Source organism: Sarcophilus harrisii, chromosome 6 (genome assembly GCF_902635505.1).
Source record: "Sarcophilus harrisii chromosome 6, mSarHar1.11, whole genome shotgun sequence".
Classification (NCBI taxonomy): Eukaryota; Metazoa; Chordata; class Mammalia; order Dasyuromorphia; family Dasyuridae; genus Sarcophilus; species Sarcophilus harrisii.
This window is the reverse complement of record NC_045431.1, coordinates 198079580-198106113: the sequence shown is the minus strand read 5'-3', so window position 1 is coordinate 198106113 and position 26534 is coordinate 198079580. Positions and strand designations below refer to the sequence as shown.

General features: G+C 40.7%; 1 protein-coding gene across 11 annotated transcripts in view; it reads right to left on the bottom strand.

The window, feature by feature from the left end:
* PLEKHA7 (pleckstrin homology domain containing A7) overlaps positions 1-26534 on the bottom strand; it is a 251076-nt gene that overhangs the window by 9356 nt on the left and 215186 nt on the right. For all 11 annotated transcript variants that reach the window (XM_031942079.1, XM_031942084.1, XM_031942089.1 and 8 more), the window contains 11 exons: positions 21323-21388; positions 20832-20912; positions 19208-19357; positions 17099-17203; positions 15913-16021; positions 15466-15719; positions 11858-12046; positions 11583-11700; positions 9926-10017; positions 5970-6170; positions 2095-2247 (listed from right to left, as the gene is read on the bottom strand). In XM_031942079.1, coding sequence (XP_031797939.1) covers positions 2095-2247; positions 5970-6170; positions 9926-10017; positions 11583-11700; positions 11858-12046; positions 15466-15719; positions 15913-16021; positions 17099-17203; positions 19208-19357; positions 20832-20912; positions 21323-21388 — 1518 coding nt within the window. The remainder of the gene's footprint in view (positions 1-2094; positions 2248-5969; positions 6171-9925; positions 10018-11582; positions 11701-11857; positions 12047-15465; positions 15720-15912; positions 16022-17098; positions 17204-19207; positions 19358-20831; positions 20913-21322; positions 21389-26534) is intronic.

Below are 26534 nucleotides of genomic sequence, written 5' to 3'. Positions count from 1 at the left end.
CATAATTGTTACCTCTCTCATGAGGGAACGTTAACAAACTGTTCTCTGTTTCCCATGGGGGCAAATGAAGAGGAAGTGTGATTTCATTACAGCAAGAGGGATTTAGGTTAGAGATAAGAAGGAACTTCCTGAGTGACACAAGAGCAGACATCCAGGACAGGATATGGGAGATTGTTTCCAGAAAAGGACCTATAACTGGGCAAGCTCCTGGCTGTCTCATATAGCAAGAGGAAGGGCTCAGTGGTCAGGGGATTGGCCCAGAGGGACCTAGATGGAGCCATTTCTGCCCCAAATACTGCTCTACTGTTCTGGTAGCCAGTGAGCTAGGCAATAATTACAATAATCACATTTTATAGCACTTGGAGGTTTGCAAAGTGCTTTCTCTATGCTATCTCATTTGATCTATAGAATAATCCCTTTTCTGTTCAGTCCTGTCTGACTTTTTGTATCCCTGTAATGGGCTGAGGCTTGAGTTGATGCAGAGGTCCCAAGCACGTGAGGCTAAATAGTAATTGGACCACACTCTATTAATATACATGCTTGGATAAAGAATGGTCCCTGCCCACTCTCCGTGCAAGTCCTGATGTGTTGTATAGGAAATGACGATTTTGGTGGGTGGAGGCAGAGAGAGAGACAGGAAGAGAAGCTGGGAGAGATTGGCCTGGGTTCCATACTCCTAGCTGTTGGTTGTGTGGCTGCTGGTCTAGCTAGCTTCTTGACTCAGCTACACACATTGCTATCGCCCATTCTCTTCCACCTCCGATCTTTCTTCACTGAGAATAAAGACGGACGATTTTCCCCTAACCTGAATTCCTGACTCCGGCTGATTTTAAAATAAGCAGTCTTCACATGTCCCCATTTGGAGTTTTCTTGGCAAAGATATTGAAGTGATTTGCCATTTCCTGCTCCAGTTCATTTTACAGATAAAAAAAAAAAAAAAAAAAAAATGAGTCAAATTGAGCTAAGTGACCTGCCCAGGATCAATAGCTAGTAAGGTTGGATTTGAATTCACAACAGTAAGTCTTCTTGACTCCAGGCCTGGCAATCTATCCATTATCTATCACCTAGCTGCAAGTTCTCTGGGATGGGAGTTATTATTTTTTCGATTTTACAGATAAAAATGAGAATTAGATAGTCTGAATGATGCTGTTGGTGGGGGGAGGGGGAGATGTGGGTCACACAGTAAGTATCAGAGATTCCCTGGATTGTTGTGAGGATCAAATGAGATAATATTTGTAAAAATGTTTAGCACACAGTAGGTGCTCTATAAATGTTTCTTCCCTGGGTTGTTGTGAGGATCAAATGAGAATATTTGTAAAAATGTTTAGCACACAGTAGATGCTCTATAAATATTTCCTCCTTTCCCTGGGTTGTTGTGAGGATCAAATGACATAATATTTGTAAAATGTTTAACACACAATAGGTGCTCTATAAACATTTTTTCCTTCCCTGGGTTGTTGTGAGGATCAGATGAGATAATATTTGTAAAATGTTTAGCACAAAGTAGGTACTCTATAAATGTTTCTTCCCTTCTCTGGGTTGTTGTGAGAATCAAACATAATATTTCTAAAGCACCTAACACAGTGCCCGGAATATAGTAGGCACTTGATAAATGCTTATTTCCTTCCTTCCTTTTTCAAACTTTCCTGTATCATCCTTTTCTATTGTCTCCTTCCGTAAGATGTAAGCTCCTTGAGGTCAGGGCGTATGCCATTCTTTACCTTGATATCCCAGAGTCCAGGCACACAGTGGGCACTTTATGGACTCTTCACCATACGCTCCATCTGACCTCAGCCCTATTTCTCACAGCCTGGCCCCCAGGACTCTTCCAGCTCCCAAGTGGAGAATATTTCTTTAACGGCTCTTGAGCGGACATTTCCTCTCTATGCCATTTCCTTTCCTGGGGTTGATATTGAGATCCTAACGTATATGTGGAGCCTAACCTGGTCCTTCCTTGAGGGGTTATCAGGGGGAAAGTTTATGATGACCTACAGGAAGAAACCCTTAGGATCCCCAGCGTGAGAAAGCCTAGGAGAGCAGAAGGCCACGGGAGGCAAGGCTTCCATCAGGAAGGTGATGTCCCACCCACTTTACCTCTCTGTTGATGTCTATGTCATAATCTTGAGGTTCTAGGTCCATCTCAGTCACGGGGGTAGCCCGCACTTTCAGCCATCCGTCCTCATCTTTCTCCCCTCCTTGCATGGCTCTCTCAAGTAACTGCAAATCAAACTCCTGTTCTCGCTTCCACTGGTAACAGACACAAGAAGGTTAAAAAGCAGTCATTGCACCCTACCAACGAGTCCTGCCATTCCTTCTGGGGTCCCGGGCTGCTGTGAGTCATTATTGCAACACTTGAGAGGAAAATGAAAATCTCTGACCCTTTCAACAAATAGTCTGCTTCCCAGGGCTTAGTGTCCTTAAGTAGTAAATAGCTGATGCTTATCTGTAATCTTAGGATAAACTACATTTATAAAATACAGCTGGAGCCCATGGCCAGACCCAAGAGATGTCTGTTCCCTGTGGAATACTGACTCAGAGCCCTTCACCTCTGTTGGGATGAGGGTAAGCTGGGGGGCTAGTTGGTACCTCCAATCCCTCAGCCAGAGCTCTGATCCAAATCTCCCAATCAGCTATGCTGGGTAAACACCTCCAAGGGTCGCCTGTTAGTGAGACTAACAAATGTGGAGTGTCGGAATGGAAACGTGATGGACTTGGAGGGAGTCTTTGGACATAGGCTCAAATAGGCTTCTGCTACTTATTACTCATTTAACCCTTCACAAATCCATCTGTCTGTCTTTGGACTTGAGTTCTCTCACTTACATAGGTTCAAATATGCTTCTGCCACTTATTACTCATTTAACCCTTCACAAATCCATCTATCTTTTCCTTGGATGTCAGTTCCCTCATTTATGAAATGAGCAAATAGAATTCAATAACCCAGTGGTTCTCAAACTTTTGTTTTCAGTATCTTTATCCTACTAAAAATTATTGAGGATCTTTCCAAAGCGTTTTTATCTGGATTATATTTATAGACATTTGCCATACTGGAAATAAAAACTATTTTTGAATTTGAAACCTTCTAAAAGGGTTTCAGAGATCCCCAGGATTCTCTAGACCATACTTTGAGAACAACTGCAATAACCTGTAAGATCCCCTCCAGATCCAAATCTATGGGCTCCTTTCTCAGATGAAGGACAAATATATTGGATTTGGAGATAGGGAAAAACAAAGGCCTTCATTGATCTTTTAGTAGAATGGGGATATTAGGGAATTCTTTCCATATATAAATGGTTGTGAAGATCAGCAAATGAGGCAGCCCACTGTTAAGCACACAGAACTTGAAGGTAGCTTGGAGCCGAGTCACTCTAAAATTAAAGTAAGGTCATGTTGGGATCACTAAGGCCATTTTTAATTCAATGGCAAAACCATGGGTACCTTGAAAACTTTTCTAATAACCCTCTTTCTGTACATAGGTGAATTTCCCTATGGTCAGAGCAGCAAAATCCATTTTCTACCCTTTTGTGTTATAAAAAGTGTTAACATTGATCATGTTATTGTGAAACTTTGTAAAGATTCATTCCTTTCTTCTCTTTGATCACAGAAGTCTGAACTCTCCCTTCTCCCTCTCTCCCCTGCCCCATTTTTTCAGATACCCAAAGAGTTTTGGACACATCTATCAACAATAATAATGAAAATAAAATCAATTGATTTCCACCCATTCATGCACAAGTTCTCCATTCTATATATATCAAAATGGTTATCGCTCTCTCTTTGGTGAATAATTCTGAATGTTTGAAAAGATTAGGATGTTGAAGCTTCTGTGACAGAGAACTCATGTAATGATCCACAAAGAAGAAATGTAGTTTCTTCCAGTCTTGGAAGAATGACTGCTACTTGTTTAAGCCAGGCTTGATTGCTTCCATAAAAAGAAGAGGGCCACTTTATTCTATGGTGCGGTCTAGTAAGAAACACATCAATCCATTATTATCAAGCAACATTTTTATTGGTGTCAATGCAGAGACTTGTACATGTGTTTCTTTTAAAAAAGAAAGAAAGAAAGACCCAACAATAAAAAATCCACAAGAAGGTACGCAAGAGTCACTCTGTTATCTGTACTCTTTCTACATTTTGAAACACCGTGGTTGCACCAAAAAAAAAAAAAAAAAAAAAAAGCCATTGTTATCTTATTTAGTCAGTCACCCACACACTAAGGCCGAGTGAGCCAGTGGACACCTGCAGATCTGTACATGTCAGCGCCTCCGAAGCCAATAAACTAATACCTACAAACAGGTTGCTTCGCTACAGGTCAGGGGTGACGTGGGCTAGGATTCTGAGATTCACTGCAATCATTAATTCTTGCCAATACAATAGCAAAAGTTGTCATTAAGAAACTGTGCACATGTAACAGAAGAACTAAAATGACCAAAAAAAAAAAAAAAAAAAAAATGCTTAGTTGCCATAGCTCACTGAAATGTGCAAAGATTGTGAACTTATTTATACTTTCCAGGGTGAAGGACTAAATTCAGATAAACATGTGATGCCAGCGCTCCACAAGTATTCCCTGGCAGGGAACAGAGCAGCAATGCAGAGACTAGAGACAAGTGAATCACAAATCAGTATTACTGGCTGGGGAGGACAAGGACCGCAGGAGGAGGAGGAAAAGCCACATTCGGGGTGGGGGCTCAGCTAAACTAGGAAGGAAGAGCTGCTAATGCAATGAAGCCTGGTCAAAACAAAGTAGGCTAGTTATGAAATGTCCAACATAAATGAGAAGCTTCTGTAAACAAAACGAGGCATTAGGAGCATGATGAGCGATAACTCTAAAAGCGAGAAAACTTGTGCAATGAATTAGGTAAGGAAGAATCAGGCTAAACATCTAGGGAAACACATTATTAGACATGAAACACACAACTCAACAAAAATTTGGGAGGAGGGGATAAAGGGAGAGGGAGGGGGGAGGGAAGGAGGGAGAGGAAGAGGGAGAGGGAGAGAGAGAAAGAGAGAGAGAGAGGAAGAGAGAAAGAGAGGGAAGGAGAGAGAGAGAGAAAGAGAGAGGAAGGGAGGGAAGGAGAGAGAAAGAAGGAAGGAGGGAGAGAAGGAAAGTAGGGAGGGAAAGAAGGAGAGAAGGAAAAGGGGAAAGAAAGAGAGAGAAAGAGAAAGAAAGAGAGAGAGAAAGAGAGGGGGAGAGGCATCTAATACTACTGTGTCATTTGGACTCCTGAGAATTAGGACACTTTCAGTGTTAGCTCAGCTTGGGTTAGTGACCCAGGGGAGCATCACAAACTTACACATCCTCTGCTTGAGCCCAAACATGTCCTGGCTTCCAAAGGAAATTTTCCAAGCCCGACTGAAGCCATAGTTCACTACCAGAGCCCTAACACACCCATAGTCCCTTCTGTGATACACATTTTGAGGTTTCTATGGATGGTTTCTTTATTGGATTACTTTCCTAGCAAATCACTGGAATTCTTCTTCTATCCACCATACAAAATCAGTCACAAAGTTCTGAAAAACTGGTAGAGAATTTCTAAGGTGACCTTTCCAGGTGATGCTTGAAATGAACCTTTAGACTGATTATGTCTCTCTAGAAGTCTCCTATCCTAGAGTCTGTCTGTCTGACTCTCTCTGTGTCTACTTGTCTGTCTCTGCATCTGTCTCTCTGTCTCTGTTTCTCTCTCTCTCTCTATTTCCATTTCTCTCTGTCTCCATTTTTTCTGCATCTTTCTCTCTGTGTCTCTCTCTGATTGTCTGTATCTATCTGTCTGTCTATGAACCGTCCCCATCCCATTCTTTGGCCACTTGCTCCAAACACAGCCCTCATTTTGAGGGGAAAACCCTAACTAAGATGATTGGCCCTGTTGGAGCAGACAGCTCACTCCAGAGGAGCACAGAAAGCCCTGCCTTAAAGTGCGAAGAGGGAGGGAGGAAACACGGCTCTCACACCCAGCCCGGTCTTCCTAGTAACATACTGAGCCGAGGTCTCCAGGGCTGGGACGGCTGAAGGCGTGGGATGAGGACATGCTCTGTTTCTCGCCTTGGCTCAGAGTTCTCTTCCGCTCCCGGACGAGGGCCTTCTGGTGACGCTTCATTCTCTCCAGCTGCTCCTCGGCGCTCATTTTGCCCCTCAAGTGGTCTCCAGAATATAGGCGTTCCAAGGCACTCTTGGGTCTCTGAGAAGGGGGCACAGGACAGACAGAACACAACCTCAGTGACGCAGGAGGTCTCAGATGACCAGTACTACCTTCTTGCCACTGTGTTCTCTTCAAAACACTTTGACAGAAAATAATCTCAGAGATTACATAATCTAATCCAGTTGGCATTTATTAAGCACCCAATGTATATAAGGTTTCAAACTAAAAATTTGAAAGATAGTTCTTGCCCCCATGGAGTTTACATTCCAACAGGGTGGTGGAAATAACATATCAACAAGTATGTGTATAATTATTTGAGGAGGATGAAATCAATATCAATGCTAAAGGAAATGGGGAAAATGTTGGTACAAGGGCTGGTCCTTGAATCAGAGGAGCCTGGACAAAAGCATAGAGGGAAGCTGAGATTGGGTGTACTATGGAATATGGGAAAGAGAAGATTATGAAATAAATCTGAAAAAAGTTGGCTGGAATGGATGGTGGACTGAGGGGAGTGGCGTAGTCAGATTTACATTAGAAGTTCATTTCAGCAGCAGTGGAGGGGCTGGTTTGATCTCATTTGCAATTAAATAAGGAACTTTCCACTCAGGATGACATGGGAAGAATGAAGGCTATGGAGTCAGCTGTCGGTGGGTTTGAATCCTACCATTAGGAAATCATTGTACCTTCCTGGCTCTCTGCTCTTTCCTCTAAACAGGATGAGATGATCCTGGAGGTCCCTTAAGATCCTGTAGACATCTATCTTCAACAACCTCCTTCTGTGTAAAGACCTCCATGGATGGACTCAACTATGCAAAGGATCTGTGATTTCCTTTGCAAAGAGAAACCCTCCCTACCAACTCAGAATACACATATTCAATGACTCTAGAGTTAAGTCCTAGGGAGTTGTCTGAAATTGAAAGAGGGGAAGAGATTTGTCCAGGTCGGGACCTGAACACAGATCCTACTCTTAAGTACCTTCAGATATCCTCTGACTCTTATTATCACAACATTTTTCCTCATATCAAGTTGAAATCTGCCTCCGTAACTTCTACCTACCCAAGGGACTTGTGGTTTTTGTTTTGGTTTGGTTTTTAGGGCTTCTAGTTTTGAGACCAAGCAAAATAAATATAATCCCTCCATCATTTGAAGGTCAACTTTTCAGATTTTGGAAGGCAATGAATATGGCCTCCTGAAGTCTTCCCTTCTCCAGATTAATCATCTCAGCTCCTTTAAAACGTCCTCCCATAACACAAGGAAGACCATCCTTGTAACAAGTCTGGCTTGTCAAGGCTTCCCTTCTAAGCACATAACACCTAAAAACTGAACACAATACTTAGCCTCTTCCTTTGTCCTGGCCAAGAAAGCCTGGAATTCCATTAGTTTTTCCAGCTGCTGGGATGTCACTGATTCATACTAATCCACCTTTAAGGGTTGTTAGGTCACTCATTTATTAGAGTCAGGAAGACTTAAGCTCAAAAGGATTTGGAATCTGGAAGACTCATCTTCCTGAATTCAAATCCAGCCTTAAGATATTTACTAGCTGTGTGACCCTGAGCCAGTCACTTAATTCTATTTGCCTCAGTTTCCTCATCTGTAAAATGAGCTGGAGAGAGAAATGGCCAACTACTCCAGTACTTTTGCCAACAAAACTCCAAATGGCTCATGGAGTGTAAGATATGAAAAATAACAACTAAACTGACTTTCAAAATACCATCATTGGTGCAGATGACTAAGTACCATGATGCATAAGTCACAGAATAGGGAAATTTCCACTAGATGTATAGTGATTCTTAACCTGAAGTCTACATTGTGATAAATGTTTTAATATAATTGGTTTCTTTTGTAATTCCATATATTTTATCTTATACATTTAAAGTGTATTCTATGGAGTCAGCTGTCTTGGGTTTGAATTACTGAGAGAAAAGTCATAGGTTTCATGAGACACTGATAATAAAAAAGACTAAAGTTAATAAAATTAGAATTTACCAGATGGGAAAGAAATACAGTTGGGCCACATAAGTAGGTAAAGTCCTATTTGCAGCTCTATATAGCTCACTTTTCTCTGCAGACCATAGAGACAGGCAAGATGGTGAAGGAGTAAGTTATTCTTCTAACCCACACTCACTGTGGGACCCTGAGCAAGTCAGTAACCTCTCAAGGCCTCAGGAAACTCTTTAAGACAGTTAGGCAATTAGTTAAATTCAGGTTTAAGATGATTAGTTTAAAAGTATTTATTAAATGCTATTATGTACCAGGCACTGTACACCAGAGATACAAAGGGAGAAAAAACAGAGACGGGCTTCTAGGTGCTTACATTCTGGTGGGAGAGAGAACATGGAAATGACTAAAGACAAGGAAGGCAGTCTTAAATGAGAAGTCTTAAAGGAGAAGGTATTAGGGCAGGTTTGCAGAAGGTAAGAGAATCCAAGCTGAGTGATGGAGGAAGTCTGGGAAACTAAAAGAGGGCAGTGAAGGGGCAAAGCATTGGGGGCAACAGTAAGGCACAGAAGAAAAATACAGATAGGCATTAGTGGAACTTTGCAAGACATGTTGGGGTTTACAGCTAGATTTCTTTTTTAAGGATCATGCCTTAAAACCAAATCACTTTGACTGTTGTTAATTGGCCAACAGCAGGTCTCTGCCCAAGCCTTTCTAGGTCAACAGTTGCAATTGTTTCTGTTTTGGCCAGAAACCCAGATGGTCTTTCCTTCCCAGATTGCTTGTTTTGTTTATTTATTTTTTAAACTAGATTAAAGAGGTCACTTTTTGCCTCATTTCTTACCTAGCCTTAATCACTAATCTCAGTCAAACCGAGACCTGCGAAAGATCTGAGCTTAAAAAGGCCAAGGTCTCCCACTGCATCCAGGGCCTTCTCCAGCTGTCTCAATCTATATCTTGCCACTGGACTCAGATGGCTCTGCAGGAGAAACTGAGGCTGGGGACTTTGTACAGCCTTCCCTGAAATCCAATTCACTTGCAGATCATGTCATCTCCTTCCTGATGACATGGCCTTTTTCAAGAATAACGGACAAACGGCCACAAAGCAGCACTTTGGCAACCTGGACCTCAGCCTTGACTAGGCAAGTAGGGCCACCAGAAACTTTTCCAATGAACCTTCTCTCTTCTGATTTCCACTCCTGAATGACTAAGAAGTATTGGTTTCCAGGAAGTACTTGGAAGAATGGGAGATTTTAGGGCTGCAAAAGGCAAAGGAAGTACACTGACTTTGGAGTCAGTGGGTTTGAATTCTTTACCTTTCTCAGTTTCTTCATCTATTAAAAAAAAAAAAAGGCAGGTCAACTAGATTGCCTTGGAGGTCCCTTCCAGGTTTAACTCTATGAGCTTGTGATTTTTTTTTTCTTTTTGGGTGAGATAATTGGGGTTAAGTGACTTGCTCAGAGTCATACAGCTAGTAAGCATTAAGAGTCTAAGGCTGATTTGAACTCAGGGATTCCCGATTCTGATTTGTACTCTATCCACAATGCTACCTAGCTGCCCCAATTTTGTGATTAAAAAATATCTATTTTAATTTTTAAAAGATCTTATAGCTTTTCTTTTTCCTTCTCCACATCTGTCACTGTCCACCAACTAATCTTCTGAATTTAAGAAATTATTTTTCCTATCTCTAAGGAGGACCCTATCAAACCCCTCTTAGACAAGTGACCCAAGAAAGAGGGTTTGGAAGACAATTTTCCCAAGAGAAAAGTGATTATAGCACAGGATAGCAAGGGTGAACCTCAGAGAACCACAGGCAAGTTTCTGACCACAGGATTGGGCCATCCTGCAGACATTACCTTTGAGCCATCAGCATTTAATCCCCTCCTGAGTGTAACGTAGGAAGGAATGGTGGATGACTGCTGGAGCCTGGATGTGGAGCCGGAAAAACCTTTGCCATGGAAGGAGAAGGAGAAAAACAATTGAACTTCAATGGCCTGGCCAGGATTAGTGCCCACTAGTGCTCAGATCTGCCCAATCTACATCCCCTTCTCTGCTGCCCCTGGAATGGACTGAGGGAGCCATCCAAGGATTCTTCCTCTTTCCCTTCTTCCTCCTCATCTGAGAGCTCACAAATATTCAGGGACCATCAAGCCCTAAAGCCCAACCAGTTTGGAGCGTTCAGCTCAGCGGCTTACCCTTCTGCACATTGAAGGGGACCAGAAGGAGAGGGCAGGGGGCACTGAATAAATAGTCCACTATAATAAGCTGGAAAGAAAAACTGATGGACAGTAAAGAGAACTAAGTTTTCAAAATTAGTGAGGTATCCTTAAGCAAGTCACTTTCCTTCTCTCTGAGATTCGATTTCTTCTTAAGGAAAAAAGGTAGACTATCAACCACCTCAGTGTACTTGCTGACCAAGGGGACACACCCGGCCTCTCCAGCCACAGATCAAAGGGCCCCAGCTGTTTTATCAGACTTCATCTGTATAATTGATTTTATCAAATTCCTTGCCTTTTCTAGGAGGAAGGAAGGAGAGAATTTGGAACTTAAATTTTCTTTTAATTATTGTTAAAAAAAGTATTTTACATATAATTGAAAAATATTTAATATATATGTATGTATGTATATGTAAATATATGTTTATACATATATGTGTGTATATATACGTATATATTTATATATACACAAACCCTCCTAACACAAAGGGTTTCAATTAAGGCTTCTCCAAGGCCATGGGTTCATTGATTTATGTGTTAGAAGGAACTTTAGTTGTCATCCCAAACTCTCATTTTAGAAAGGAGAAAATTAATAAATAAGCATTTAAGTGCCTACCATGTGTTTCTAGCTAGAGTCTAGAAACTGTGACTCAGAGAGGTTAGGGCACCTGCTGAATCCCACACAGGGAATGAATAAAAGAGCAGAAATTTAAAACCAGTACGTCTACCTTCAAAGTCAGCACCCCGGTGTGCATGAATAGCTGGGAGATTCCTTAATGGATCGAACTGGGAGGCAGTGCCCAGTGTACCCGCTTTCCCCATGAAAGGGCAAAGAAAGAGCTTTGCCTGGCACCTTGCCTCTCCCTGATGAAGAAGAGGGCATCTCCCTCAGCTCCCAGCCTGGGTTATGACTTTTATCAACCTCCATTTTCAGGGGTATTTGGTGAATAGAGTGTCTAGAACATGAGTTCAAATTCTGTGTCACCTATTTAATACCTATGGGATTCTGGATCATTTAATCCGTTTCTGCCTCAGTTTACTCATCTGTAAAATGGGAATAATAGAGTCGCTGTGAGGGTCAAATGAAATCATATTTGCAAAGTGCCCTTCAAACCTTACATTTCTGTATAATGTTATCATCAATATCATCATCAGTAGTATTATTAAATTATTATTTTTTAAAAATTAAAAAAAATTTAATTATTAAAAAAGATTGTTTAAAATATGTATATTTTTAAAATTATTAAAAGGATAAAACTTAGCTCTCCTGTCTACCAACAGCCAGGGCCCGCCTCACCTCTCCCAGGTAACGTCTGATAGCCGCTATCAGGACCCACAAATCCAAGGGAGGGCTGGTTCACGTCACCACTGAGGTTTGCCAGCTCTGGCTCACTCATATATGAACGGAGCTCACCCTACAGAAAGCAGATGCAGAGACAGTCAGTCTAGGGTTAACCCAGAGACACTCACCAGTATAAAAGCCTCCAGAGGTCCTGCTATCTGCCTCCTACTTCCTGGCCCCCAGATTCCCTCCCCCCCAGCGTGAGAGGGGTCTGTCCTGCCAACTCTCACCTTGGAGTCGCCGTTCACACACTGCCCCAGCTCCCGGTCTCGTTTTCTTTCGTCTGACTGCCGCTTGAGGCCCCTCACGGAGGTGTGACGGATAATGGTGGCTTCCCGAGGAAGAGGAGGCACGGCGGGAGGAGGGTCCTCAGGGCTGTATTGCTCGGGAAGGGGGGGTCGGGGTGGGGCCTCATCTTCCTGCTCAAAAAAATAAAAGTAGAAATAAGTGTGCACATGTTGGATTTGACATATATATTTTACCATGTTTAACATATATCGGACCGCTTGCCATCTAGGGGAGGAGCTTTTTGCAAAGGTTAATGTTGAAAAGTTATCCATGCATTTGTTTTAAAAAATAAAAAGCTTTAATCAAAAAAAGAAAAAGAAAAGTAGAATAATCACTTGACATCCAATATATGAAAATGATACACTCAAGAAGGGCCAAGAGTTCTTCCCTCCCCCCTTTCATTTCACCTTACATTTATTTTTTTTCTCCCTCCCATCCATTTAAAACAAAACAAATTATCCCACACTGACCACATCTAATAATTCGCTCTCTGAATCCATCCCCCCTCAGGGAGAATAGTTCATCATTAATCCCCTGGAATTATGGTTGTCAGCGCATCAGAGTTCTAAGGCTTTCAAAGTTGATTGTCTTTACAAATGTTACTGTTACTGGAAGCCTTATTCTCTCAGTTCTTCTCACTTTTCTCTGCATCGGTTCCTACAAATCTTCCCAGATTTCTCTGAACCTGCCCCTGTTGTCATTTGTTATGGCACAATAGTATTCCATCGCATCACTAGTTGACAATTTTCCTTTAATTTCCAGGCCTTGGCCATTACAAAAAGAGCCCCTATAAATATCTGAGCCTAGGAGCCCTAATAAGAAGGTCATTGGGGAGGTAGAAAAGCATCAGAAGTCTGCCTTTGCTCACCACCATTCATGCCAGGCCAGTAATATTTTATGCCAGGAGATTCTTGCAGGTGTTCTCCTTTGGGGGCCCGACCCCTTCCCAATGAGGCAGTAGGATAGAGTATTACAGATTAAAAAAAACAAGGAGCAGGGATCCTAGAGATTAAATGGCTCAAACTCAGGACATGCAATGAATTAACAGCAGCCCCAAGGCTGAGAGCCAAGGCCAACAGACACTCAGTCCACTGTTCTTGGCATTCCACAATGAATGATGTCTTATTCCGCTCACCTCCCTTCTTCATGGGGACTTCTCTGGGGTAGAAACAGATTGTCAAATCATTCCCACTTACTAACAAGCTTAGAATACCACGGAGCCCGCTGTCTGAAAAACTTCTGGCCAACAGCCTAAGTCTTTGAGGACGTGGGCTCCCTATTATTTCATAATAATGAAATTTTATTATTTCATAAAGAGCAAATCTTTTAACCAGCTTTGGTGCAATGTGCAGATTGGGGATGAATAAAGTCTCTGGGTCTCTGCAGGGTCCTGGTCTTCCCCTCTGCTCCGTGTAAGGCTAAAAACTTTTTTGCGGTCCAGCATCTGTGGGCCGAAGATCCAGACCTTGTGGGAAACTCAGAGCAGCCGCATATGAGTGTCCCCCATTGTCTGCTGTGAATGAGCTTGTTTTCCCTAAAATGTCCTGTCTGTGGTATTTTATGAGGGCTGTGCAAATACATCAATGAAACATCACTCGGCTGCCATAAAGGGTTTGAGGGGGAGGCTCTTACATCCCGAATCCCCTTCCCCTCCCCAGTTTTACGCTTCTTTCTTCTCAGACAGGGAGAATCCAAGTTCAGCAAGGAATCTGGAGGTTCCCTTGGCTCTACTTCCTTGTCCAATGTCAGCACATTTTTTAAATTTGTGAAATTAAGAGCTTGAAACTGAAATGATTGCTTCCTCTCTCTTCCAATTCCCCTCTGGGTTATGATTTAAGGGAGGATGATAACAATCTCCCTGAAGAGCTCTTGAGAAAATTGTGCCATCAATGGCACAGTGGTTGGGAAGGTACCACATGCCCCAGGGGCACTCTGAGGTCCGTCCAATGATATGTCCCTATCGGTCACACACTGGCAGCGGATTCAGGCCTTTTCCAGCATGGTGTTAATTTCTATGTTTCCAGGCTAGGTTTATTTCCGTGTCATCCAAAGCTATGGGCTCTGGTCCCACACGGGTTCTGTCTTCCAGGCCCTCATTTTGGGCCCACACGCAGAGCTCAGCCCTGAATAGGGGGGAACATGTCTGTAGCCAGTGAGCCCAGAATTCTCCTCGTGGACAGAAGAGACAACAATTTATGCTATTTTTATGGTTGATCATGGTACCAGTGGGCATTGCAGAAATGCATACACTGTTAAATAGGTTAGGAAAACTTACCAACAATGGCCTGGGCATGAGAAATGCTGGAGTTGGGGTCAAAAGACCTGAGTTCCACTTAATACTTGTGATTTAGGGCTAATTGCTTAAATCTCTCTAAGATGTACCCAAAGATGGGAGAAAGGATGAACAAGGTGGCCTTCCAGGTTCTTTCTAGCTTCCTATGATTCTCTGACAAGCAAAATCAGAAAAGGAAATGGCTTACTTCTATAAGGAAATGAAAGGCCAGTTCAAATGGTAGTACAATGGCCCCTCAAAATATTAAACATTTTGTTTATAATTTATTTATTTTCTATATATAATTTATTATTTTATAATTTTATTTATAATAATTATAATATTTATTAAAATATTGATAAATATTATTAAAATATTGAGATATTAAAACAAACATAAGACAAGCTATAGGCAAATGGGTGGGTTCTCTATGGAAGATTAATGGGAGGACAAATGAGAAAAATCCTATGGCTGAGGTCAAAGCCCATTGGGGAAATCCCTGACCCATCACTTACACTGTTAATGAAGTAGGCTATTTATCATTGATTGCCTCCCAGTCACCTGGAATTTGTACTTCTCACATTTCTAAACACAGTTTTATTCAGAGGGTATATGTGGCCAGTAGCAGGTGTGTAACACAAGGCAGCAGAGCTCAGTACCCGGAATACAGTAGGTGCTTACTGATGAGCAAGCTTGGCCCTGATGAAGAGCTATAAGATGATCATTTTTTCCACTTCTTTGCAGAGAGAATATAGTATCAGCTATTAAAAACGTATTGGATCACTTTTGCTGAATTGTTTTTCCTGTTTTCTCTTTTATTTAAGAAAAGAGATTCTTTGGGAATTTCTAGATGAAATAAAAACCAAAAATCCCACCAGGTGCAGCAATGGCTTGTGCCTTATAGTCGCCCTGCTGGGGACCCTGATGCTTAGCACAGCATGGACAAACGGTCACCTCCCCTAACTGCCCTCCAGTTCTTCTTTCTGTTGAACCAATTTCCTCCTGTGCCAATTTAGGCCCATTTTCTCCTTCCAAGTCCTCTGTAAAGATGGCAGAAAAAAAGCCCAGAAAGGGAAGAGGAATCGGTAACCAGAGCTTGGCTCCCTAACCTACTGGACCTATTCTTCTGACCGCCCAAAGTGCTAGCCTGGAAGGAAGCAGGTTCCCACACAGCCACCTCCAGTTTGGCAAATGGCAACCACCCTATTTCAGGTTAGGGATGTGGATTTCCCAGACAAGGAGCAAGGGCTCTTCGCTCAGCACTGGGCAGCCACTTACAGCCTTTGGCGACAGCTTTGTAGGGGACTGGACGGGAGAGGTCACTTTCTTCAGCTGCAGCGGATGGGTTCTGTAGGGCACATAGGTCTGCAGCTGCGGAAAGAGGCGGACCTCTAGGGGGGTCTTTGCAGGGCTGGTCCACGGAGGGCTGTTTGGAGGACTCGTCTGAGGGACTTGTTTGCTCTCCGAAGTACTGAGAGATTTGAGGACTGAAGGCACAGGCGTGTGAAGGAACAAAGGCACAGTTTTTCTTTCTAAGAGACAAAGAGACAGACTGTGAAATAAAGGGCAGGGTTTCTCTTCCCAAATGTCAGCCTTCAGCTGCCCGTGACTCACTGCAGTGTGTGGTGCCTGGTGCTGGTCAGCGGTCATCCCACACCTCTGCGAGCCCTCTCCCCCCCCCCCCCCCCCCCCCCCCCCCAGCCACAAGGGACACTTTGCTCCCACCTGGATTCTTGAAGGACTCCACTAAGATTTTGAAGTTTGCTTTATTTGTGCTCAGGCCAGCAGTGACATCTTCAATCCTCCAAAGATCCTTCTGTATCTGAGCTCTCTCCTGGAGATAGAAAAGCAGGCTTGACTTTTCTCCGTAAGATCTGACTTTTCAATATTACTTAGGTGCCCCAAGCAAACCCAGGTGGTCCAGCAGATACAGCGTCAGAACTGGAGTCAGGAAAACCTGAATTCCAATTTGATCTCAGAAATCTTACTAGCTATGTGACCCTTCACTGAATCTTTCTCCCCTCATCTGTAAAAGGAAAAGGAATAAGCATTTATTCAGTGCTTATCATGTGTCAGGTGCTAGGCTAAGCACTTTTTATAAGTATCATCTTATTTGGACCTTATTTGAGGTAGGTGCTGTTATTACCCCCATTTTACAGTTAAGGAAAATGAGGCAAACAGAGTTAAGTGACTTGCCCAGGATCATCCTACAATTAGTACACGTCTGAGGCCAGATTTGAATTTTGGTCTTCTTGACTGGAAGCACAAAGTTCTAACCATTGTGCTACCAGTACCTCTGATGGTGACAGATGTGTGTGTGTGGGAGAGAGAGAGAGAGAGAGAGAGAGAAAGAATATCAGAGAGAGACAGAGAGAAAGACAGAGACAGAGAGAGAGAGAAGACAGAGACAGAAGAAGGAAGAATTAAGGGGTAAGAAAAGAGAGAAAAAGAAAGAGAAAGAGAAAGTGTGTGTAAGGGAGAAAGAGAGATGGGAGGAATGAAGGAGGGAGAGAGGAGAAAGGAGAGACAGAGAGAAACAGAGAGAAAGGAAGAGAAAAAGAGAGACACAGAGAGAGAACAGAAAACACATAGAAAGAAAAAAAAGAGAAAAGAAGAGAGAAAGAAAGGAGGGAGGAATGAAGGGGGAAAGAGAAGGGAGAAGAGAAAGAGAAGAGGAGGAAAAGACACACAGAGAGAACAGACAGACACACACACACACACACACAGGAGGGGGAGAATGTGTTATGTATATAAATGTGCATGTACGTCTTCCTCAATCCTGGGTTGACCCAGGGAAGTGACCACAGTCAAGGGGGACAGAGGTTTCCAGAGGAAAACAGGTTATGAAGGAAAAGATTATGGGTTGGGGGACGGAGATCACTGACGGTGCTGGACTTCGCCGTTCCGTTACCTGAGGCAGAAAGAAGGATCGCCGACTCTGCCTCTGTAAGGTTTGTTTCAGCTGACTGACATCATTCTCCAGCTTCAGGTATTCATTCCAGGCATTTTCCATTTCCTGGTGGCAAAAGGAAATTTCCCGGCTGTGGTCAGAACACACCCCAGAGCCAGTGGAACCCACTGGGCCACACCTGCTTCAAAGGAGGGAGGGGAACCTGCCACAGGCGGCTTCTGTTTTATCAGATGAAGTGTGACCAGGTGTGACCTCTGCTGCACCGAGGTTCAGTCCCTCAATGACAACTTTTTAAGCACTGATTATATACCAGACACTCTGCCAGGTCCTAAAGATCTACAGATAAATAGTACAGTATCTGACACTGAAGGAGAAGGGGGGAATGAGAAATGTAAATGAAGTCTCTGGGGGGAGTGCGGTGGGATGAAGAGTATGGCCAACTGGAGGGGCTTCATGTAGGAAACAGCCCTTGAATTGGCTTTGAAGGAAACTATGATAGATTTGAAAAGGGAGGGCATTCTAGGCATGGGGGACAGCTTGGAAGCAGGAGATTCTTTTGGGGGGAGGAGAGAAATGTGGAACAAGGTATCCTCAATTCCAAAGTCCCCTTTATGTTGCCTACCTCCCTACTTTCCAATCTCCCTATTTCCTCCTGGGTGGGAGATGAATGGGTATGGGAAGATAAGAGAAGAATCAAATTACATCCTATTTCCATAAGAAGGGAAAATAATACTCAGAGTGTCAACAAAATTGTTTTCAGTGTTTAAGTACTGTATATATATATATATATATATATATATATATATATAAATATATATATATATATATATATAATATAGTATATGTAACTATATAATATATATAACAATATATGTGGAGAGTAATTACACGTTTTCAGTGTTTAAATAATATATACATATATACATAACATAGTATATATAATAATATAGTATTGATATATATGAAATGAATACTTTATAATACAATACTTGCATATATATAAATATATAGAATATACACAATACTATATATAGTACTCAATTTTACATACAAGTACTATATAGAATATTCATGATACTATATATAGTATTTATATATCATAGTAATATATGTGCCTATACATACATATTTATATACAGATACCCCTAAAAGTATTAAATCTAAGTAATTAAAAAAATTACTTGGTATCCCCATCCCCTACACCAAGTAGTTTATGAACAAAAATGGCCCCTCTGTTGGCTATGATAAAGTCATCACAACTGTAAACTCCTCCTTTAATGTTTTCCTTCAGGAAATTATGAGCTTCCCCTTCCTAAAAATGCCATTCCCCTCTCCCCCTAGTCATGATTTAAAAAAAAAAAAAAAAACAGTTGTACCACAAGCCACATCCAAGGCGAGAAGCATTTAAAAGTGCTCTGGGTTGTAAAGGAAGGGATGACCACCATCCTCCTGTTGGGAGACAGAGAGCCCAGGAAATCTGCCTGAGGCTCCTGGGGAGGTCGCTAGAGAGTGGAGGAGTTGGGGAAGCCAAAATGCTATCAACTCCTCTAAATTCAGCACTCTAGGACAAACCCCCAGTTTCCCTGTCCTGGGTTTAGCTCTCAGACAGAACCTGGCTTTCCTAGCACCCAGGGCTTTGTCAAAGAGCTCCTCCCAAAACTTCACACAACAATCATGGCTGGTATTGCCCCACAATCCCATCTGCTCCCAAATTCTGTCACTATTTTATACAACCCCCAATTTCCCCCTCCTCCATCCTAAAATGGGGGTGGGGGGAGTAATATCAGAGCCGCATTCGCCACAAAAAAAGAGCAAGGAACAGACTAGGGAAGAGACTGGGATAGGAGAGTTGATATAACAAAGAAATGAAAAGAATTATACCCAGCACTTCCAAAGCAGACAAAGAGTGGCTCCCAGGGGCTCCTGAATTTTAGAATGGGAACCACCACCCCATGTGCCATCAGCACTCCTAGCAGAACCCTTCACCCTTGTGGGTTTTGAAAAGCGGTCCCCTCCCCAAATAACATGAAGCGTGAGTTGTCCAGGTGTAGAGAGCCCTGTCCTTTCCCCCAGTTACTACTCCCTATGTTCCCTCTAAACCATACATACTGTTGAAAGCTTGGATATCTCTGCCCGTATGTGAACGAGGTCTTCCTGCAAAAGCCTTTGTTGGTAAGAAATCTTTTCCGAATGCTGGGGCTGGTCTTTGTATTGCTCCATCTGTCTGTGCAAAACCTCCAGGACTGATTCCAGCTGGTCCTGTAAGAGGAGGGAATCAAGTTGTTACTGGAATTTGAGTGGCGGAGTCCTCCGAACTAACTCTCCCTCAGCTCAAGCATCCTTGGGCAGAATGGGTCCATGATCACTTGTATACCATGGACTTTCTGGCCAGCATGGTGATGTTTATGGACTCCTTTTCAGAACGATATTTGATGCCCACATTCACAATGGAAAGAAATGCTAAATTTCAGGTGCAGGTTGGTGAAAATAAAGATATTAATTTTTTTTCTTCTATTCAATTTCATAGATCCCCCAACTCTCCTGAAACCTGTACAAGGACTCTAATTAGGAAGTCTTGGTCTCTTTTACTTCTGACAGTGTTTAGCCAACCTCTGCACGAGTACCTTTAGAAATGCAGGTGCCCTATTTCTGTGATGGAAGAAACAAGATAACAGACTCCCAGGTTCATCCCTAATATCTTCTAGAGGTAGTGGTGGTGGTGATGGTAGAGTAATAGTAGTGAGAGGAGATAATTAGTATCTGTTTATCATTTTAAGATTGCAAAGCATTTTACATGTCATCTCATTTGAGCCTAATAATTCTTTGAAGGAGGTGCTTTTATTTTTTAATTTTTAATTAATTAATTAATTAATTTTACTGAGGCAATTGGGGTTAAGTGACTTGCCCAGGGTCACACAGCCAGGAAGGGTTAAGTGTCTGAGACCAGATTTGAACTCAGGTCCTCCTGACTTCAGGGCTGGTGCTCTACCCACTGAGCCACCTAGCTGCCCTGGTAGGTGCTTTTATTAATCCCTTTTTGCAAATGAGGAACTGAGACTGAGAGAAGATAAGGAATTTGCAAGAACCTGGATTTAAATTCAGGTCCAAGTTCCCTAATCTCTCTACTACACCTGCTAGGTGTCTCAAAAAAGAAACACACACACACAAAAGCACTTGTCTTTTGGCTGGAAACTATGGAATAACACAATAACTCCACTGACTTCTTCCAATCCCTTACCTAGCAGAGGTGATCCCATACTCTCAAAGGGTCTGCCAGTGAAGCACAATTTCTGGGAGGTTCTACCACACTGGTACCTAAACAATCCACCAGCCTCAGTCTCCCCAGGAACAAGGACTTCAGGCAAGTTTAAGACCTTCTCCTTAGATAAGACTTCTAGCCAGCCCAGAGAAAAACTTGAGGTCACCCTCTAAATTCCCACAAATCACCCAATAAATCTCTCAGGAAGACTATTTCTTGTCACTTGTGGCAACATATTTTAAAGAGACCCTGCTCAGGTTTTTGTTTCAGGAAAAATGAGATTAAAAACAACAGAATGTCCACTTTCATTTAAAAAAAGAGAGATATATAGATAGAAATATGTATATTTCTATCTGTATATCTATATATTGTTTTATATTTATATATACATTTATAGATAAATATAAATAAATAAAAATTTATATATGTATATTTATATATAAATAGATATAAATATATCTCTTAAACTATTACCTTGTTCTCCTTGAGGGCCCTTATCTTATCTTCTAAGTCCTGCAGGACCCTGTCTTGTTCACATAGGATGCTTAATTTTACCTGCAAATAAAGAAATATCAGATATGACATAACATAAAAACCTGTTTATGATGCTCCCTCTGTCTGCCCTAATGCCTCATCCTGGCCCTGGGATGACCTTGGGTTTAGCTCTCAAAGGTTCAGTATGACTTTATATACTGGAAAAGAGCTGGTGATGACCATCCTGGGAGCAATGGGCTATTTAGGGGATGAATTTTTATAGCTCCAGGAATTCCTAAAGAACTGTCTGCTAATGTGTGAAGAGTTTGGAATTACACATTATTGAAAGAATGAAATTTTCCTATTCTCAAGTTCCCCAGAACCCACCCAATCTCACAGTGACCTTTTCCAGTTTTCTACTAAGTCTTGGAGAATTGGGGTAAGGAAAAATGGAGGGAGGAGACAAGGGGGAAAGGTGGCCAGTGACTCACATCAATATCACTCTCAGCTACTTTCACAGGCTTCAGACTTCTGTCCTTGAGAGTGTCCCGGGTCATCTACAAAGGAAGCAATTTAAAGATGAGTTAGGAAATGAGCTGGTAAAAGCCAAGTCCCTGGGATCGGGCACGCCATGTTTGTCTCAGCAGCTTAGAGAGAAAAAATTCATTATCTGTGAAAACATCAGGAGGTGGATAGGAAGGGGGAAAGATAAAGGGGAAAGAGAGCTTCAGGCAATAGAGAGCCCAGTTCACTTCTGCAAAAGGAAGAAAAATTGTACCCTATTAAGATTGTATTAATAGTTTCTGTTACCTTAAATAGAAGAAAAGGTACCACCATCTCAAGTAGTGGAGTCCCCACCACAGCTATTATATATAAATATATTAATATAATAACAATATTATATAATAATATGTATATACTATGTATTATGTATACAATATGTATACATTAAATATACATATATGTTATATAATATAGTGTTGTGTTATATCTACAAGTTACATATTAATATAAACTATTATATGTAACATCTATTTACAAATGTAATCAAGTCAGTAGTATATATAACCAGGTAAGACTTAATATGGGAGCAATAGTTTAATACTTTCCCCTCCATGCAAGTTAGGATAATTTTTCCTTAAATGATATTGTGAACAACAAGACTAAATGACGATCAATTCTGATGGACGTGGCTCTCTTCAACAATGAGACGATTCAAAGCAGTTCCTCTTGCTCAGTGATGAAGAGAGCCATCTATACCCAGAGAGAGAACAGTGGGAACTGAGTGTGGACTGCAACATAGCATTCTTACTCTCTCTGGCTGTTTGTTTGCATTTTGTTTTCTTTTTTTTCTTCCTTCTTGATCTGATTTTTCTTGTGCAGCAAGATAACTGTATAAATATGTACACATATATTGGATTTAACATTTTTTAAAACATATTTAATATATTGGACTACCTGTCATTTAGGAAAAGGGTGGGGGAAGGAGGGGAAAATTTAGAACAGAAGGTTTTGCAAGGGTCAATGTTGAAAAATTACCCACATGTATGTTTTGTAAATAAAAAGCTTTAATTAATTTTAAAAAATGCTATTGAGAGAGGCAGCTAGATGATGCAATGAATAAAACACTGGCCCTGGAGTTAGGAAGATCAGTTCAAAACTAACCTCAGATACTTATTACTTATGTGACCCTAAGCAAGTCCCTTAACCCCAATTGCCAACAACAACAACAACAATAAAAGAAACTGAGACCATCCTCAATTATTGGCTGGCCCAGGAAACTAAAGATTCAGGTAGTTGATATTACCCCTAATCACAGAAATGTGACTTGATCACTTTTACCTGTCCTACACTGAAAGAAAGGGTCCATTTATAACTCAATGAGCAAGCAGCAAATTTCAAATTCATCTTGCTGAAAGTTAAAGGATTTAAATGACCTAAATGCGTTTGTATAGATGAAGAAACTGAGGCCCAGAAAAAGAAAGGGCTTGCCTTTTGACTTGAGTTGCATGGAATCACAGAATTTCAGAAGAATGTTTATAACAACAATAACAATTGACAGAGTTAATATTCATCTATCTGCACATGTATCTATATAAACTATATATTAGATAGTATTTGAGATGCAACAACCTCAGAAATAATTTATTCTGACTTATGCTTTAACAGGAATTCTCTTTAAAATATCTCCAAATTGATTAGTTGATCAGTGGAATAGATTAGGTTCAAGGGATAAAACAGTCAACAAATATAGCAACCTAGTCTTTGACAAACCCAAAGATCCCAGCTTTTGGGATAAGAACTCTGTTTGATAAAAATTGCTGGGAAAATTGGAAACTAATATGGCAGAAACTAGGCATTGATCCATACTTAACGCCGTACACCAAGATAAGGTCAAAATGGGTTCATGACCTAGGCATAAAGAATGAAATTATTAATAAATTAGAGGAACATAGGATAGTTTACCTCTCAGACCTGTGGAAGGGGAAGGTCTTTATGACCAAAGCAGAACTAGAGATCATTACTGATCACAAAATAGAAAATTTCGATTATACCAAACTGAAAAGTTTTTGTACAAACAAAACTAATGCAGACAAGATTAGAAGGGAAGCAATAAACTGGGAAAATATTTTTACAGTCAAAGGTTGTGATAAAGGCCTCATTTCCAAAATATATAGAGAATTAACTCTAATTTATAAAAAATCAAGCCATTCTCCAATTGAAAAATGGTCAAAGGATATGAACAGACAATTCTCAGATGAAGAAATTGAAACTATTTCTAGTCATATGAAAAGATGCTCCAAGTCATTATTAATCAGAGAAATGCAAATTAAGACAACTCTAAGATACCACTACACACCTGTCAGATTGGCTAAGATGACAGGAAAAAATAATGATGATTGTTGGAGGGGATGCGGGAAAACTGGGACATTGATGCATTGTTGGTGGAGTTGTGAACGAATCCAACCATTTTGGAGAGTAGTTTGGAACTATGCTCAAAAAGTTATCAAACTGTGCATACCCTTTGATCCAGCAGTGTTACTACTGGGATTATATCCCAAAGAGATTATAAAGAAGGGAAAGGGACCTGTATGTGCACGAATGTTTGTGGCAGCCCTTTTTGTAGTGGCTAGAAACTGGAAACTGAATGGATGTCCATCAGTTGGAGAATGGCTGAATAAATTGTGGTATATGAAAATTATGGAATATTACTGTTCTGTAAGAAATGACCAACAGGATGATTTCAGAAAGGCCTGGAGAGACTTACACGAACTGATGCTGAGTGAAATGAGCAGGACCAGGAGATCATTATATACTTCAACAACAATACTAGATGATGACCAGTTCTGATGGATCAGGCCATCCTCAGCAACGAGATCAACCAAATCATTTCTAATGGAGCAGTAATGAACTGAACTAGCTATGCCCAGAAAAAGAACTCTGGGAGATGACTAAAAACCATTACATTGAATTCCCAATCCCTATATTTATGCACACCTGCATTTTTGATTTCCTTCACAAGCTAATTGTACAATAATTCAGAGTCTGATTCTTTTTGTACAGCAAAATAATGTTTTGGTCATGTATACTTATTGTGTATCTAAGTTATATTTTAATATATTTAACATCTACTGGTCATCCTGCCATTTAGGGGAGGTGGGGGGGGGGGTAAGAGGTGAAAAATTGGAGCAAGAGGTTTGGCAATTGTTAATGCTGTAAAGTTACCCATGTATATATATCCTGTAAATTAAAGGCTATTAAATAAAAAAAATAAAATAAAATAAAAAAAATAAAGATGGGGGAAAAATGAAAAAAAAAAAAAAAAAATATCTCCAAATTAACCCTCAATTTTCATTTGAAGACATCCCGAAAGAAGAACTTACTATTTTCTGAGTTGATTGTAAGAATGTTTTTTTATACTGAATTAAAATATAACATCTGTACCACTAACAATTTTTCTTAATTTTTAAAAATTATTTATGTTTATTTATTTTTGAAGACTAGGCCTCCCTATCTTTTCTAGACTAGAAAGGCACTCGCCATTCATTGGTCCATTTCCAAAAATGATCAACAAAGAAACTTTAACCCATATAATTTTTCCAACCCTCCTTGAGTGGCCTTGGTTTCCTCCCACCTTCCGCTCTCACTTCTGGGTCCTCACCATATTGTGCCAGACTTAGTGCAGAAACCCAATGGGACTTTAGCCCTACTCTGGAGTTTAAGCAATTCACCATCCTCAACTTCCCTCAGAGACAGGGATTACAGGCATGCTTACCACAGTACCTAATATACAATAGGCACTTAATAAATGCTAACTGATTGATGCCATCTCTCAAAATAATGCAAGCTCCTTGAGGGCAGGAACTGTTTCTCTTTACTTTTTTTAAGTCTCTAGTACATGAGACAGGCCCTAGCATATAGTCAACACTTAATAAATGTTTGTTAATCAATAAATTATGTTGTCTCTTCGAACAGAATATAAACTCTTTAAGAGAAAGGATTATTCAATTTTTATTTTTATATTTCTGGGGCCTAGTAGAGCGCCTGGCAATTGTCAATCAACAACAAATGTTTGGTGACTGATTAATGAAAAGACAGATTCTCTTGCTTAGATAGAAGCATGGTCACATAATCTTCTTCCTTCAAAGCAAAGGAATCATTTGATGGCCCGACAGGCAGTCCTGACCATCCTAGGTGGAAGGTTTTTGCTGTTGTTGTTTTTTAAAATTTCCCTTGCTGCACTGACAAACTGAACATTCCATTGACAAAAATGCAAGTGTCTAAGGGCTACAGATATAAGACAAGAAACTATCAATGAGCTTTCTCCAAATGATGAGCTGAAAGGAGTGGAAAGATCTCTCTCCAAACCACTCAAGGGGAATGTTAGGAAAACATATCTGTGAATAAGAGAATATGTGGAAATAACTTTCTCTAGAAAGAAGAGCAACAAATGCTACAAACCCCAATAAAACACAAAGATATGGCATTTCAGAGAGCAGCTGTTGGGGCTCCATGAAATATAACTATGGAAGGCTTCAGTGAATTGTCTACCAACAATTGACTTTTACCAGCATCCTAAAAGTGTGGGGAAGGTCTTCAGCACCATGGACAGGTTGCATGATTGAAGGTTAAATGGATGTGTCACAGCCTCTGAAGTGATTCTAATCTAACTGGAGTCTAAACAGTAGGATGGAAAACTATTGCCATTTCACCTTCTGAGATCATTCTCAGTTATTGGAATAATTTAATAAAGCATACAATGAGAATATTATCAATGACATCATATATTAAGAAATTCTTTGCTAAAAAAAAATACCCTAAGCTCATCTTTCTTATTAATCGTATAAAATAATTACTATTTTGATTGTTTTTACAAATGTGAAAAATATAAAAGATTTTTGTCAAATGAATAGCTATGTATATATGTTATTTTATCTTTATTGTATATTTAAAATTTGTTATTAAAGCTGAAAAATTCTTAATTTTATTTAAATTAATTACACATTAAGGAAATTGCATAGATTTACTTACGGAAAAGGGTGAGTTTTTTTTTTTTTAAGGCAGAGGGTGTTGCTGTTTAAAGTTCAGAAACCACAATGTAAGAGATTAGTGCTATTACTATAATTATTATCTAGCAGTAAATAATTGCTGACTCCCTGATCTCCCTTCTTTTTAGAAAAGACAAAGGGTAAGCAGAGCAGT